Here is a 15,643-nt window from a genome sequence, read left to right as displayed (position 1 = left end):
TCAGGATTTGAAAATTATTTAAAAAATGAGGTAATTCAAATAGGATCTATGGAATTTTATTGCGGCACAATAATCATTTTGACATATAAAATTCTGTTATTGATGAAAACACTGGAAACAGCACGTTAAGCTAACATTTTCTGATGTAAATAGATTTTGTGATCAATGATTCCATTTTAAAAGAAATAAGGGCAATCTTGGTCTGGATGGTAAAATTTTTGAGCGACATATTTCATGCATAGAAACACATGTTTTAGACAAGTTAATTATGTCTTGCTGATGATTTAGATAACTTATAATCATTAATTTCATTTCCTCAGGTAAATTAAGTAGACAGCTGTCATCAATATTCCCATAAAATTTCAGATAACTTCTAGCTGGTAATGGAATACTGTTCTTGAACTGTATGGACAATGATTTCAAGTTGAAATACTTGTGACTCATGAATTCAGTTTGAGTCCTCATCACATACTGATTGCTCTCTAAAGCAATGCACCAACTGGGTGCCCCAACACTGCCCCTCAGCCAGGCTGGAAGAGATCAAAGAAAGATGACGGATTAAAGATGAAATGCATGACCTCACTAATTTAAAATATGTGTATCGAAGCGCATATTGAGTTAGATTGCCATTTGCAATATGAAAACAACGTTTAACAATAATTATTATATTTATTCATCCTATGGTGAAATTTACATGAAGACTTAGATAAATCGAAATTTACAAAAACAATACTTGAAATATACAATAGTCGCTTCGGTATGGCACCATTATAATAATATATTCAACAGTCCTGTTATTTTTCACCAATTGAAAATATAGGACAAACCAGAAAGCCCTGAGGACATATGAGTTATGAGGATATGAGTTATTTTAAAGCTTTTTTGGTATCGTTATAAAAATTCTTCTGTACTGTAGTAATTTTTTGCCCGTAAGTATAATTTTAACTTAGTTTAAAATGTATTAATAGTCATGGCATCTTTTACATGTTTGGGTTGATGATTATAAAATAAAATTCCTACCTGAAAAGACTGTTCTGTACAATGCTATTGCATGGTATGATAAATGAACGTCCAGCCTCTGTCTAATTGCATATTCGAGAATGTTGATGACATGGTTATTGTATCTATGAAGTACCATTATTTTAATGATTTATTTGAGAAAGTACGAAAACATTGTTATTTGATAAAAGCTCAAAAGATAAAATTAACATATCATCACTTGGGAGTCAGTGCTGATGGTATGAATAAAAATAGTGAATTACTAAATGTGACTGATGCATTATGCTGGAGACTTTGTGGCTAATTAGTGTAATGGCAGAGGGAGATATGGATTATTCATCTAAAAATTCCGTATAATTATGCCTTTTCTATTCACCAACAAAGGAAAATTCTTCCTGGGGATATGAATCCGCACACTCCAAAAATGTATGACTCACCCAAGGTTCATATAAAAGATGCCAATTGGTTCTGTAGTGGTCAGTGTGAGTACACCAGCACACTAAGTTAGTCTTAAAATTAAACTCATTTTTTGGCCAACATTATGCTATTAAACCCAAATTCAGGATCATTTAAGTTCAGTGTTTTTAGTGGAATGGCCCCGAAATGTTACTCTTATCACCAAGCTGGTGTCATTTGATCCGGAACGTATTCCCCTTCATTCTGAAACAGGAGACTATAAAATATAGCAAAGCAAACTATACAATCCGAATGTATACCACCAGACCACATCAAATGTGAGATGCAAAAATCACTCCAACTTTGTGTGGAGTGAAACTCTTCTCTGTTCAATTGGATGCAAAAGAAGGGGCTAATGGGTTAGGTATAGGCTGGCCACTCCCCCCCAATTGTTACAAAAATTGTCATGAATTAGTTGGAATAGAAGATCTTCAATCGCATAAGAAAAAGAGTAACAGTTAACAATTATGTCAGAATAGATGGTTACTGGAGACAAGACATGGGCCTTAGAGTATAACTCAAGTATAATCCCTTTGAGTACCATTTTGGACCACTAGATTATGCCAAAGAGGCCGTTATGAGGTGCCTGAACGAGATTTCCATCAATGCCTTCCAAGATGTGTGTTTTTCAGGCACCAGATCTTTCAGGAAAACCATAAAAAGCACAGGGAAAGGATCTGGCCCCCTAACCCAGATGTGTGAATTTCACATGCTGTTGGGCCTAGTACTGGGTGAACTCTACCATCACCTACCCAACCAATCTTCAGGTTGATTACTGTGTTTATGGTTATATTTATATGCATATAATAGTATTTTTTTAAATTGTGATGTTTTTGCCTGAAGTGTCCTATGTTTGTGTACAAGCATGTGGAATATGCATCAAATCTTCCACCAAGCTTAGAAAGATAGTTCTTTCCACTAATAATTAATAATGCTGACAATGATGCCATCCCCATTGTCACCAATATGTAGTATATAGGTTAGGATCTTTACATAATAATGTGGAAAAGAAGTCTATAAACCAACCAATAAAAGTTATTAGGGGAAATGACTGACAGCTGAATTCATTGCACCATTTAAAATAGGTATTTTGGTACAGGTAGGTTTTTCAGTAACTAGGGGAATGAATGACATGAATTTAACATTGCACTCAAAGGACTCCACATGAAGAACTGTCTCCATGAAACCCGAGTAAGGAGCATGATATTTATGAAAAATTCAGCCAACATTGGTATTCAAGACCAGGTTCTCAGGTAAGAAGCCAGTACACTAGCCACCACATTAACTTCATCCCTTGGAGATTTCATAGTCCTCATGAACTTTAGTATTATTCCTCTATCCCACACCCCTTCCATATATTCCCTCTCTCCCTGTCAGCAAAACATAAATTCAATGTTTCACCATGCTAAAATGCCTGGGAGAAAATAAAATTCGCCAAAGGATATATAAAAGACGATCACACAAAAATTTGAATTTGATGATTCCAGTTAATGCAGTTAAGTTCTGTACAACTTAAATTGTAAATTTAAAGATAAGGCAATTCAGTTTAAATTTGTAAGTTGTAAAGGTAGTAGTCATCAATATATTTTCTTGTTGTTATAGCTAAATTTTGATTCACATTAAATGTAGGACCATTTGTTCACAAGGGAGATCAAGGACTATTTGATCACATCAATAACTTAATGAAAAGAAGCCGCACAAAATCGATCATTTCAAGCTTAACTTTGTGGAACTTATCCATTGATTGTTCCACTTATCCATTGCTCAATTGGTGGATCCCTGGGCTACTGACCGGAGGGAACAGATTAGTTTCAATATGAATCCTCTAAATACATTAGCTTCAACTAAGCTGTGGGATTTTTTCGGAAAACCGAATATCTCAAGGAAACCTCGAGAAGTAACTGCCCCCCTTAGCCTGGTGCGTGAATTTCATTTGCAGTTGGGCTTTGTATTAAGTTAGCTCCTACCTCGCCTTTCACACCAACCTTAGGATTGATCACTGTGGTGCCATGGTATGGTATTAAATATTCGAAAATCGCCGGCGCTATTGAAATGTCTTTTGCTACCATCCCATCTCACTTTGCACCTGCCTTGTACATCGAAGAATGTGTCACACCTCTTTCCCTTCAAACGAATAAACACCACTATTTCATCTACCCGCTGCTCTTTTTCTAATCAAACACACACATCTTCTCCCCATTTTCAACAGTTTGATAACTTCTTGTCCATTATAGTAGACAAAAATCTCTCATAACCCTCGAACACAATTGATGGAAGAACCAACGGGATGGCACAACTTTTGCAAACTTAAGCGTTCAAACCGCCCGGGCCTGGTCAATTAATACAATAATTCATATAGTAAATTACAAAACAAAAGCTGAATATTAAAATTCCAAATGGCAAAAAGGAAATAAAGTGGGGCATTACGTTGCCAATTAATATTCACAATAGTGCAATAAATTTAGTGAAACGAGCTGTATCTCTCAAACACGCATTCCATAACAGATACATTTTTCACAATTAAAATAACATTGACGTGCGATAGGCAACACAATTCAATTTAAAATTGTAACTCACCCGTGAAAACAACAATGCTATCTGTCGTCTGTGCTGTCAAGCACAAAACATGGGCCGGTAAAGAAGGCAAAACAAAATCAATAGTATAAACACCATCGACATGTTTAAAATTCGCTGGCATCGTTTTTGCCGCACGGATATAATTAATATTAAATGTCGGCGACCTACTGTCATCCTTAAATTTACAGACTAAATGGGATGGTAAGAAACCCATTTCCACCATCAGAGTATACGCCAGAATCACCAAATGATCACATTGGGTCAGCTCATTTTCATTAAATGTAGACAGAAGAAGCCTTAAATTAACTGGTACGTTCTGCGATGTGGATTCATAAACTAATATAGGACCTCGAAGACACCTGCAAAAATTTAGTTTTAATTTGAGTATACCTTTAAAAGTAAAATAACAATGTGCAACGCATCGCGGAAAGCAGATGTGGTGTACAAAAAAGAGCAAAATGAGTAACAAATTACCTATTGATTTGATCATCCTCATCTTCCATTATTAACATATTCTAGCCATAAAAATATATCTAACGAATGTGATGTTTTCTCTTCCATTTCAAGCTGCGATTATCAGCCATGTCTATAATTTTGATACGTTTAAGAGCCGAATTAGTTCAACGATCTGTTACGAGATGGCATTACCTACACATCAGAGTAATGTCACGTTGTTTTTATACACTACCGCAATGGGCCCGCCGATTTCGAATATGTAATTCCGAAAATATTTTTATTGAAGAATTATATTAGACCCAGTAACATTACAATTAATTAACAATAAAAATGATGGTCACAAGCAGTGCAAATCTAAATAAGTACAGAGCCCTAGATCATGAGAGCAGTTGTTTTATAGTAAATCATGCCGTGAATATCAGAAGCAATTTCAAAGTTAATTGCTCAGAGCGGTCTCAACACCCATACCCGAGGTGGGACTCAAACCCGCGCCCTTACGGTTAGCAGATCAGTGTATTATCCACCCCCTTACGTAGGTGAAAACTAGGTTAAAGTGAGCTGATAGAAACGTATTGGAGGAGAGGAGTGTTGGGAAAAATGCAAATGGCCCAGAAAAGGTTAATCTAGAGCATTTTGATTGGCGATGGGATATTGCAGACTGTGACAGAATGAAGAACTTAAGGCAATCGAAGTAGGGGTAGGAAAATTATACTGGAATAAAGGCAGAGTGTGTAGTAGGGTTTATTGCGGTGTGCGGTGTCAGGGTGTGTATTATTAATGAATACAAGATAGCCGAAACCGTAAACTTGATTGGCACTAGGTTTGTAAAGGGGGAAGGCAGAACAAAGTTACAAGTAAGGGTAAAGATAGGGAATACACACATGGTCACTTGGGTGTGTTTGGGGAAACTGACCCATGTATACCTCAATCACACACAAAAAGGCAACATTAATAAAAAATAAAGTCACAACCACTCGATCACTAGGGTGTGTTAATGAATAACAGTCACTCTCGTAAATCGCATTTAAACACACACTCAGGGTTTGCAAGGATGTCTCCTATGCCAGGGGCCGAATGTAGTCACACTGGAATAAAAGCAATAAAAATTAAAAAGAAAAGGTCCAAGTTCCCGTTCGCTTGGGTGTGTTAGTCCTTCGTGACTCGCAATGACACTCGTTCAGGGTTTACAAGGATTCCTTCTATGCCAGTGTCCCGTCAATCACACAAATGAATAAAACATTATAAAACGGATTTACTCACACGTTTGCTCATTCACTCGGGTTTGTTCGAAAACAGGGCCTATCTTTCCCCTTGTAACTTTGTTTTTCCTCCTCCCCTTTACAAACCTATTGCCAATCAAGTTTACGATCTCGGCCATCTCGTTGTTTTCATTGCTTCACGACCGTAGGTACGTTCATTTTATATTTACTGTGTATTATTAGTTGAAGCTAATAAATATTGGGGGCATTCTGTGTGTCTATCCAAAAACTACCGTTAATGGTACCCTGTCAAATAATTATATGAAATTACTGACTGTTGGATTGCACATTCAATTTACAAAATATAATTGGCCAAGAGTATCCGACAATATAAGTCACACCTAATTCAACATTAAAGTAAAAATCAGCTGAAACATTATTAAATTTATTTTGCATCAAGTTGCTATGATAATATTGATATGTTTATGCACTTACAATAATACAAAATTATGTATACCAAATTGATTGCATGCATCACCAATATCTATTCACATAAAAGTCAGTTTACATTTTTTTCTGGTGAAAATTGCATTGTATGCTATGATATGATACACATTATGGATTTTTTTAGATGTCAAACAACTTAAGATGTCTAAGCCAAATTTTCAACAATTTTAAGTATAATCACAAGTATAACCAATATATCAATTTGATCTCATTACTTTAAAGCCGCCAGAGCGCAACGAATAGTCACGGTCACAATATCAATTCCAAATATTTCACAGAAAGAAGATGAGAATATTGAATTGTTTGGATAACTATAAACAAGATAATAGATATTTACCGCGGAATAGTTAATAATATATATACCATAAAAAATATTTGCGAAATAATGCAGGCAGATGCAACCGATGTCTAACAAAAACAATGACGCAACGGTAATTTTTCACTTTCGCAGCATCTGATTCATCCGGTTTGCTGCAGGTTCGTCTATAAATATCGGTTGGTGTTATCAGAAATTTGATAAGAAATTTTCTATTGTACAATCCCTATCCATTTTTCATGCTGTGCATGCCTATGATATGTTCTTTTGCAGTGTGAAGACTGCAGGGTGCTCAAATACCAAAAATGGCCCTTTCATGTTTTCTTCGGTCTGTGCCCAGGAATGCCATAGGTATATTTGCTTAAGCAATGCAGTTTAATTAGTTGCCTTTATCAAACGTATTTTACCTGTGACACATATGTCACAGGGAATTAAATACCCCTTATAATTGAGAGAAAGCTTATGGTTTTACGTTCTCCTGTGTTTCGTAACTTTGACCCTATTTACAGTAAAATCTATTTTTTGCAGCTTTAACTTCACAACCCTGCCTGAACTATCATGTTTTACGGCCTACGGCAGTTTTTAGCAACTTAGCGAGCCGAAAAACTGTGTTAAGCTCTGGTATTTCCAAGCCTTTCTCAGTGAGTCCCAAGCAGTTAGCCTCTGAAACAGTGGATTATCCCAAACTATGGACTGTAGAACGTACCATTTCTATTGGTATGCTTGCCTTAGTCCCCGGAGCTTTCATTTTTCCTTCTCCCGCAATGGATTATTTATTGGCGCTCACCTTGGTCATGCATTCTCACTGGTAAGAATCGAGGTTTATGTGGCTTTTATTCTTAATAGATCTAAACGTTTTTGGAAACCTTTTGTTATATTTAGGGTCCTTGTGTTATATTAGTTACTTCATGGGATTTGGTCACTTTTTAGTTACCTAATGCAAATAAAGTGAACTGAAACGATGTATTTTCAGGGAATTGATCGAGATGAATCTTTATCTTGCAAAAAGCTTGATGTTCCGATGATGTTAAGTCTTGTCATTGACGTATGATAGGTATTAATGATTTATCATTCTCAAAGTGAACAATGAACGAAAAACTACTTTCCGTCAATGAATCACGAGTATACCTTTTTCTCAACAGCTATAGTCAGAAAGAGTTGTGCTCTCGTCTCACCCAACCAATCGTCCAAATTCGAAAGAAAATTCGCAGGTGTTGTGGTCTTGGGTCACCCACGCCTCACTCATTTTCCTCCTCTTTAGTTCATCATTAGTTGGAACTCTATATTTAAGTGGGAATATCCCGGCATATGCATCATTCATGCCGTCTTTGGAAGTATGATCATTCAGCAGAACATTTCCATTATAAGGTTAAATAAATAGATCATTGTGGCCACATTGTCTCTAATTGTATTTATATTTGAGTTTTTGGTTTATTGCTCTTTGTCCTCATTAACATAACAGTGTGTTGGTTGAACTTTGAACTCTATTCCCTGAGGAAGTACCACCAACTGGAACCATAATGAATTAATGCCACCGAGCTGCCACATTCTCTAATAAAATTCCTGTATTATATTACATGTGACCGTAGTTGTATTTGTTTTTTCTAATTCCTACTTAACTTTGTTCATGGTTTTGTTGCCTTATGGAATAAATTTGAATGAAAATACAACTATCATATTGTTGCATAAAATGGCTGAGATTGTTTGGTATAATCCACTATTATAGATAAACATTTATTCATGTTGAGATTGTCAACATTTAGTCATGTTGACACACTTCCCCTCTAGGTTAGTCTCAGAATTTCTTTCACAGGACCTTTGCCCCGGTAGTAAATGAAGTGTGGTTAGCATATTCCTCTCCTGATCATTGGAACAAATATTTTTGTGGAAAATACTTTGAAAACTTATCCAGTCAAATAAATATGTGACCCATTTTTGAATAGTTGTAGACATCAGGTTTTTGAGGGGTTACTGTGGAGGCTATCCTTGCAAGTCTAGTATATTCCCAGTCTGTCACTGCTACAAGTCTTCCTCTTTCAAGAGGGTTAGCAAGGTTCATGTGTGTGTCAATGGGAGGGGGGTGGGTGAAGTTAATTTGCACCATTGAATCTGGTATTTACCTCATTTTTGGAGGGAGCGTGAGAGGGGAGAGTTTTGTTTCAATGCTAGTTTCATGATATATCTTGGGACACGAGATTTGATGTTCAAATTGTGATTATAAATGAGAATCGGGAATCCCTATTGAGAACAATGCCTCTTTATTTATTTGTGGCTCATGTTAGCCATCATGCAAGCAGGCCCTATTGAAAACTGAAATTATTCATAGTTACAGACTTGAGTTCAGTGGTGTATGATTGATGAGGAATGATCCAATTATAAGATAACCTTATCAGAGTCAAGCAGTTGAGACTAATGGAAAACTATCAGTGAATAGGACATAATATTATGTCAGGAAAAAGTGGTGAAAGGAGATCAATTTAATTTTGGTGAAGGTGTAAAGGCAACACACATTTTATTGAGATGATTATGCAGTTACTGTTAATATGCATGTTAAATTATACGGGCAATTGTCCTTCTGCAGTTACGTCAGTTCTTGGCCCAATCTCATGGTTCAGTTTACTCCTGTCTCTGAATCATCCTAGCTTGAATGCCCAAACTTTTCCCTCTCGCCTAATTGTAACAACAGAGTAGAGCTCTTATCCCTTTGGAGCAATTTGTAAATCTTGTTTGTGAGATATGAAGTTCTCTTTGGGTTGCTTTTAAATGGAATATTCCAATCGGGTATCATTTATTTGAAATTTATCGGCACTTAATTAATATACTTATTAATATCATATTTACCAGAAAGAATTTTTTTTTAATTTTGGAAACATGTAAAATGTCCTTGTCAAACTTGGTTAATTGTATTTTCTTTTCAATAATGCCAGTGCTATAAAGATAACTCCTTTCACATAAATACACGTGCATTGGTAGTTCTCTTAGTAATCATTAAACAAGCTGTTTGGGCTAACCTCCAACATTTTAAATATTGTCAGTGTCAGAGTGGAGGCATTATTGTTGATTATTCAAAATACTGTGTCCAGTAGTGGCTGCTGTCTTGAATACTTCTGGACTTTCTCTCCATAGCATAAGCAATGTATTGTGTCAATCAGAATTGGAAGCTTATATTTCAACATAGTGAGAAAAATCACTGAAATTTTAATTAGACCTAGGTTTTCTTTAATAACATCTCTTAGCCCAGTGGCTATGTTGGCACCCCTTTTGCAGCAACTTTGACCTATCATTAATAATTAAGTTGTGTATTTATTAGACAGTAATGAGATTTTTTGAAAGAATTCTTCCTAACTCATAGAGTTTAGTACACACCAGACTCACCTCAAGGATAGAAGAGGGCAGAACTGCTGCCTGCATCAGTTGATTTAATTGTTGAAAACCCTTGACGAGGAATGCCTTCCAGCTATGTAATGTGGAGGAAATCTGCTTAATAAATTTGTTAATTTTTTGCTGTGATGATCTTTGATAGTATGGTTAACTAATGCCAACCTATGTAAATAGTTTTTAGTGTGTGTGGTGCTTTTAATTGCTGAGCATCAGAGTAATTTCTGTTTTCTCTTCTATGTTTTGTGCAGGGGTATTGAAGCAATCATCAAAGATTACATTAGACCGAGGGTTGTTGGTGCACTCCTTGCCAACTTGTCGATGGGCACACTCTACATACTGTCAATAGCAGCACTGGGCAGTCTTTGCTACTTCTCTTACACAGACGTTGGTCTTGTTGGTTTAGTGAAGATGCTCTGGAAGCTATGAGAATGTCAAGAGTAATGATATCAGAATTTGTAGAATCATTCTTAATTTATAGTTGTATATAACATCTGTAAAATATTCATATTTAAAAACAAAATTGTGCCTGAGCAATGAGTGCAATATTTACTGAGAAGTCAAGACAAATTTGATAATGGCTGTGTTCATTATCCTATTTATTTGCATTAAAAAAAATAGTGAAACTGCAGTGCGTTTGTATTTAAAAGCAGCGATTGCTTTTTTCTCTTCTGTTAATGGATGTTGCTTCTCAGAGGCAATAAGATGACAAGGTTGTGACAGGATGATTTTTTAAATGAAGTGTATAATGTGACCTCGATGATCTGAATAAATTTGTGGTGTAGAATTTGCAACTGAATTTTCCTTTCTCTACCAAATATCATTGCTGATTGCCATAGGTGTGGTAGTATGGAGATCTAGATTCTAATGAGGGTGCACTTGGACAGCAGGTCAAATGGAATGATGTTCCACAGGGAATGTATTTTCAAACCATGGCAACTGGCAGTGTCTTTCAAGAGAGAGATATTTGGCAACATGTTGACTGTGGAACATGAGTTCTGCAACAAGAGCATGACAAGAATTACCTTCTTTCCTTGAGAAGGTTTTTAATATTAAGACCTTCACAGTGGGCTCACTGGGCCATGCAAGAATGTTATCACCAAGGTGTTCTTTGAGAACTCTGTTTGGATAAAATGAAGTTTGGTGATGCACAAGAATTGGAGAATTTTTTTAGATTTGTCAATTTTAGCTCATGAAAACTATTTTTTCAAAGAATCATTGCTCATAAAAGGAAACTTCTTTGCCACCCCTGGTGAAGCATTCCAGTTGTTGACAGGGATTCTGACTCATAAGTGGTATTAATAATAATGCTAATATTATCCATTGACCATACTACAATACCGACCAAAGTCAAACAAAGAAAATTACAAAATACATGTACATTTCAACAATATGAACATGTTTAAAAAAAGAACATATACATTTAAAAGGATAAAATAGAAACAGAATGTACTACAACTACTTGTTGTAGAAAAATTCATTCTTCGAACAATAACATTACAAGGATGTTCATGAGTTTCAATATGAAACCACATAACTTATAACTTGTTTTTAATAAGTTTGGTAATGCATTATAATTTTGGCTCCCATTGCCATTAGACTTTAATATGCAATTGCTGGTTTATGGTAACTTGGATATTTTTTTTGTCAAAGACACATGGCAAATATTAGGGTCTCCATGGTATCCTATAGAAAGCAACAAGTATGGATCTAAAAATATTTTTTAAATCGAGAAAACTTCGTGAAACATGCATACAGATGATCCTTGGGACAATATTCCATATGATGCCCTGGAGAAAAAAATAGAATAACATATGGGTTTTATGACCTACAGGGGCACTGTGACTTATAACCATGGACAAAATAAATTATCTGATTTGGTTTTACTTTCTGTTAATGATTTAAGTTTATTTAATTGAAGAACAAATCTTCTTCATTAGAATGCTACATTTCAAATTGTGACCATAGAGAGATTTTATCTTTTTGACAGCATCCTTGATAGTATTATTCCTTTGACTGGAACAAATCTGGTCTCCCATTGGTTGAAAATCACTTAGTGTGCTGCCATTGGTAGGGAGCAATGCAGCTTGCACTGCACAAGGATTAAATCCTATGCTAGAAATTATACGTAGAATTTGTTCTCAGGTAACTTAAACTGTTGAAAAGGTTTAAAATTTTCTGATGGCATTCCAAGGTGGAATTCTTTGGTTCTTATTAGCAGATTTCCAGCTTGTTGTTACTCTCTTATGCTCTGCCTCAGTTAGGTTCTTACGGCCTCCACCATAATTCTTAAATAGCATGTGGAAGCAATGCTTTACCATGTTAGAGTAAGAGATCTTTAGTCTATGCAAGGTAATTTAAAAAGAATCACCTAAGGGTTACAATCTCATTTGGAAAACTCCAAAAAAATCTTGGGTTGAACGACACCCTTTAAAATATAACAAAAATCTTGAAATTAAAATACTTTGCCTTTCCACATAAAAAACTTTTTTTACGACCTAGGTTTCTTTTTTTCGACAATATTTGAATAAAATTTTTTTTCTCTTTCAACAATGTATTTTTTGTTATTTCATATTTTCCACAATGTATTAATTCCTTCTCCCAGCCTGATAATTTATCAATATTACCAATCCTCTTCCGCCCCCTCTTCCTACCTCAATCAATCCTTGTTTTCCTCCCTCCCTCCTCTTCCCCTCCGTCCAGAGCTATATATACTGTGTTTGACTTTAATTTTTACCTGATGATGTTATACCATAACGAAACCTAGGTTGTAAAAAAAGTTTTTTATGTGGAAATGCAAAGTATTTTAAATTTAATTTCAATATGAAGAATTTCCACCAAGTGACGCCAGAAACTGTTTCATTATAACAAAAATCAATCCACAAATAAAACACTGAGCAAACAATTTCATTCTTTAATATTTAAAAAAAATTGTTTCATGCCTCCCACAACCATGATTCTGTAAATATTTCTTGAGACAAGCTACAACTTGGAGATTCACATATTTTTTCCATTCTATAACCATACAATCATGAGAATGGAAGAATTGTTATGACAAGTTACAACAATATTAATAAATGCACTAAAATGAGTCCGCTTAGTTACAACAACTAAATACCAGAAAAAGTTATTCTACTTCCTCACAGATCACACAGTGCTGCCCCCTAGCAGGCTGTAATTTCAAGGGTCAACCTTTAAAACATTTCTTAGCTGTCTTAGCTTAAATTTTCAGACGGGTAGATTTACATATTTTAATTAACCGTATTTTTATAATACTGTCAAGTGGATAGTAAGATGTTTACTTTTTATGTCTAAAGCTCTCAGACACCTCTTCACACCACCACATTAAATCATTATGCTTACGGCATTGGAAGACAGTTTGGCAAATCAATTTGTGGCCAATTAAGGATGAAAAAAAAACAATATTGCACAAGTCAATTTCATTCCATGCTTTTGCATATTTAAAATTACAAGATTTCAATTCATTTAGGAAATCTGAAATTTTTTTTTACCAGTAATGGTAAATTGAAAAACTAATTATACAAATAATTGAGATTAGCAGGTTATATTTTGGACACTTTAGGCTCTAAGTTGTTGATTTCAGAAAATGCTATTAGCACTGGAGTCTATCACTGCTGCACTGAAATGTAACTGCTACACTGGAGTGATCATTGATTGCTGATGGTAATATATTGTATAGTGGAGTTGGAAAATGCTGTCTATTGTATTCAAGGCAGCTAATCAGATGCTGTGTTAACAGTGAAGTTCTACCCACTTCACTCCAGGCATCTGGTTCCTATTATGTCAGCACCATACCCTAAAACTTACGTGAGCATCCTAATTGACTCATCTCAACGTGAGACGTCTTCGCAACGCCTCACGTGATGGGAGTCTCACAACACAATCCTTCCCCACAAAGATATACCTAGCAATCCAAATCGGTGAGCAACTTCGGGATTGTGGTCCCAGCCATTCCCTCCACAATTGGCCCACATGTTTAACGTCTAATCAACAAGTGTACCTATTATTTTCACCCACTCAAAAAAACTACAGCAAAAAATATATATGAAATTTTAGAGAAAGGTTGATGTAGTTTTTTGGGGGTGCTTGCTTCTTTAAGGTATCATATTTCACCATTTTTTTTAATACTGAAAAGAGAAGACAGAAAATAAATGCACCCAGGTTGCATCATAAATACATAATAAAATCAACTCAAACCAATGAGTTTCTTTCGAAGATAACGTTAGATTTGGTGTAATTAGGCAGATGCAAGAAGAGGATAGTAGAGTTATAATAAATATCACATTTGCAGTTATGGTACGTTGTTACCTCAAAGAGTAAAAAATTCACAGAGGAGGAATCACTTCAAAGCAGTTCCTACACGAAAATAAGAAAACATGAAAAAAAAACACGGAAACAATTACACACAACTTCATAGAATAGTCATCACACATTAGGCAAATATACAATAAAATCTAAAGTCTTACAATAAACAATAGGTGGTAGTAGTACCATTTTAAAAAATTGAATCTCAAATGTAACAAAAAAAAAGTCCAACACCACCTTTAAGTAAAAAATATAAAAATGTTGGTCATACAATCACCTTGTACAGTCTTTGTCTTAGTTTGTGTCACAACTCTTTTTTTAATTTAAAATTTCTCCTTACTCTTTCATAAGGATGACATCCTCTTCACATGAATAAAAATCCCATCAAAAAAGGGGTTAGACGATTCATGGAAAATAATCACAAACATTGCTCCATCGCCTCAAGTAGAGAAAACCCCTGCCCCCCCCTCCCAAGTTTCAACCAATCCTATTTTGACCCACTGAAACTGCTTGCTTATAACTGTTAATTTTTTGCATGTATGTATGCTCGTGTGTACTCCTATTAGTATGCATACATATATATATATAAACTAATATTAATTTATAGAGAGATGTGGGTACAATTCTTCAAACATGATCACCTGGCGTGAGATTTTTTTTTTGATGAACCTAACATGCAGGGCTCCACCCCCACCCTTGTGCTCCAATCCTTACACATGCGACGCACCTCCCTCCCTCCCCCGATTTGCAGACAAGTGCCATGGGGATTGGGGAGAGGGGGGAGGGAAAGGGTGAGTAGCAGTAGTAGCAGCAGGGGGAGAGAGGGGGTGGAGCGGGGCAGGTATTTGATGAGCAAGATGGCTGTTTGCCACTGGTAGGTCAATAAGACAACCACAAAAATAACAGTAGCTGCTTCCCCAACACTTGTTTGCTATCATTATTTATACAAACATTCATAATAAGTATAGGCCTTCTCCATCTAACTGGAGAGAACAAATCACTATGTTAAGACAGGTTTTCTTTCACTGGAGAAGAGGAAAATAAATTAAAAATCCCCATCAAATCACTCGGGAGAGAAGATTATCTAAAAAATGCGTAGTATCAAAGTACACTGCGTTGCAGCAAAGGGGTAGGCCGGCAATGACACTGCTCCTCCAGCTCTCCATTTGTTGACTCGGTCACACCGATGACCATCACCATGCCTCTCCTCGGGCCAAGTACTGGTGTGTTGGTGGCAGTTGTGCCCCTGTCAGGGCTGTGATCGCTCCCATCTTGCGTCGTCAGACTCGTGAGTCAAGTAGCGCAAGCCCACCTGCCACTCCAGCTCGCGCAAGTCCTTCCAAGTTTGGTAGTCCTGGTGGACACAAAACAATATGAGAATTCAAAACCTTGCGACACTTCAGTGGTGTAAAACATGCACGTCAAATTC

At 35.9% G+C, this 15,643-nt stretch overlaps 2 protein-coding genes and 1 long non-coding RNA gene across 4 annotated transcripts in view; 1 reads left to right on the top strand and 2 right to left on the bottom strand.

Annotated features, from left to right (window-relative positions):
- Nucleotides 1-40: 40 nt before the first annotated feature.
- Nucleotides 41-4,634, bottom strand: LOC139693371 (uncharacterized). Its single transcript, XR_011702044.1, has 3 exons — nucleotides 4,507-4,634; nucleotides 4,033-4,391; nucleotides 41-530 (listed from the first exon to the last, which is right to left on the bottom strand). It is a non-coding gene; the product is annotated as an uncharacterized lncRNA (long non-coding RNA).
- A 1,917-nt stretch (nucleotides 4,635-6,551) lies between these two features.
- On the top strand, nucleotides 6,552-10,682 carry SdhD (succinate dehydrogenase, subunit D). 2 transcript variants are annotated; one of them, XM_071591516.1, is made up of 4 exons: nucleotides 6,552-6,671; nucleotides 6,784-6,861; nucleotides 7,039-7,318; nucleotides 10,140-10,682. In XM_071591516.1, exons 2-4 carry the CDS (start codon nucleotides 6,816-6,818, stop codon nucleotides 10,315-10,317), a joined length of 504 nt encoding a protein of 167 aa, XP_071447617.1. In that variant the 5' UTR covers nucleotides 6,552-6,671; nucleotides 6,784-6,815; the 3' UTR covers nucleotides 10,318-10,682. The 2 variants fall into 2 exon arrangements, with proteins under 2 accessions (XP_071447617.1, XP_071447616.1); XM_071591515.1 differs by having other exon boundaries at nucleotides 6,591-6,689.
- A 2,112-nt stretch (nucleotides 10,683-12,794) lies between these two features.
- PKD (serine/threonine-protein kinase D3) overlaps nucleotides 12,795-15,643 on the bottom strand; it is a 39,310-nt gene continuing 36,461 nt past the window's right edge. The window contains exon 18 of the mRNA XM_071591489.1: nucleotides 12,795-15,568. Within this exon, the coding sequence (XP_071447590.1) occupies nucleotides 15,464-15,568 (105 nt within the window). The 3' untranslated portion in view covers nucleotides 12,795-15,463. The remainder of the gene's footprint in view (nucleotides 15,569-15,643) is intronic.

Source organism: Hetaerina americana, unplaced genomic scaffold, assembly GCF_022747635.1.
Source record: "Hetaerina americana unplaced genomic scaffold, ioHetAmer1.1.p SCAF_48, whole genome shotgun sequence".
Taxonomy (NCBI): Eukaryota; Metazoa; Arthropoda; class Insecta; order Odonata; family Calopterygidae; genus Hetaerina; species Hetaerina americana.
The sequence above is the reverse complement of the archived record's forward strand: the minus strand, read 5'-3'. Positions and strand labels throughout refer to the sequence as shown.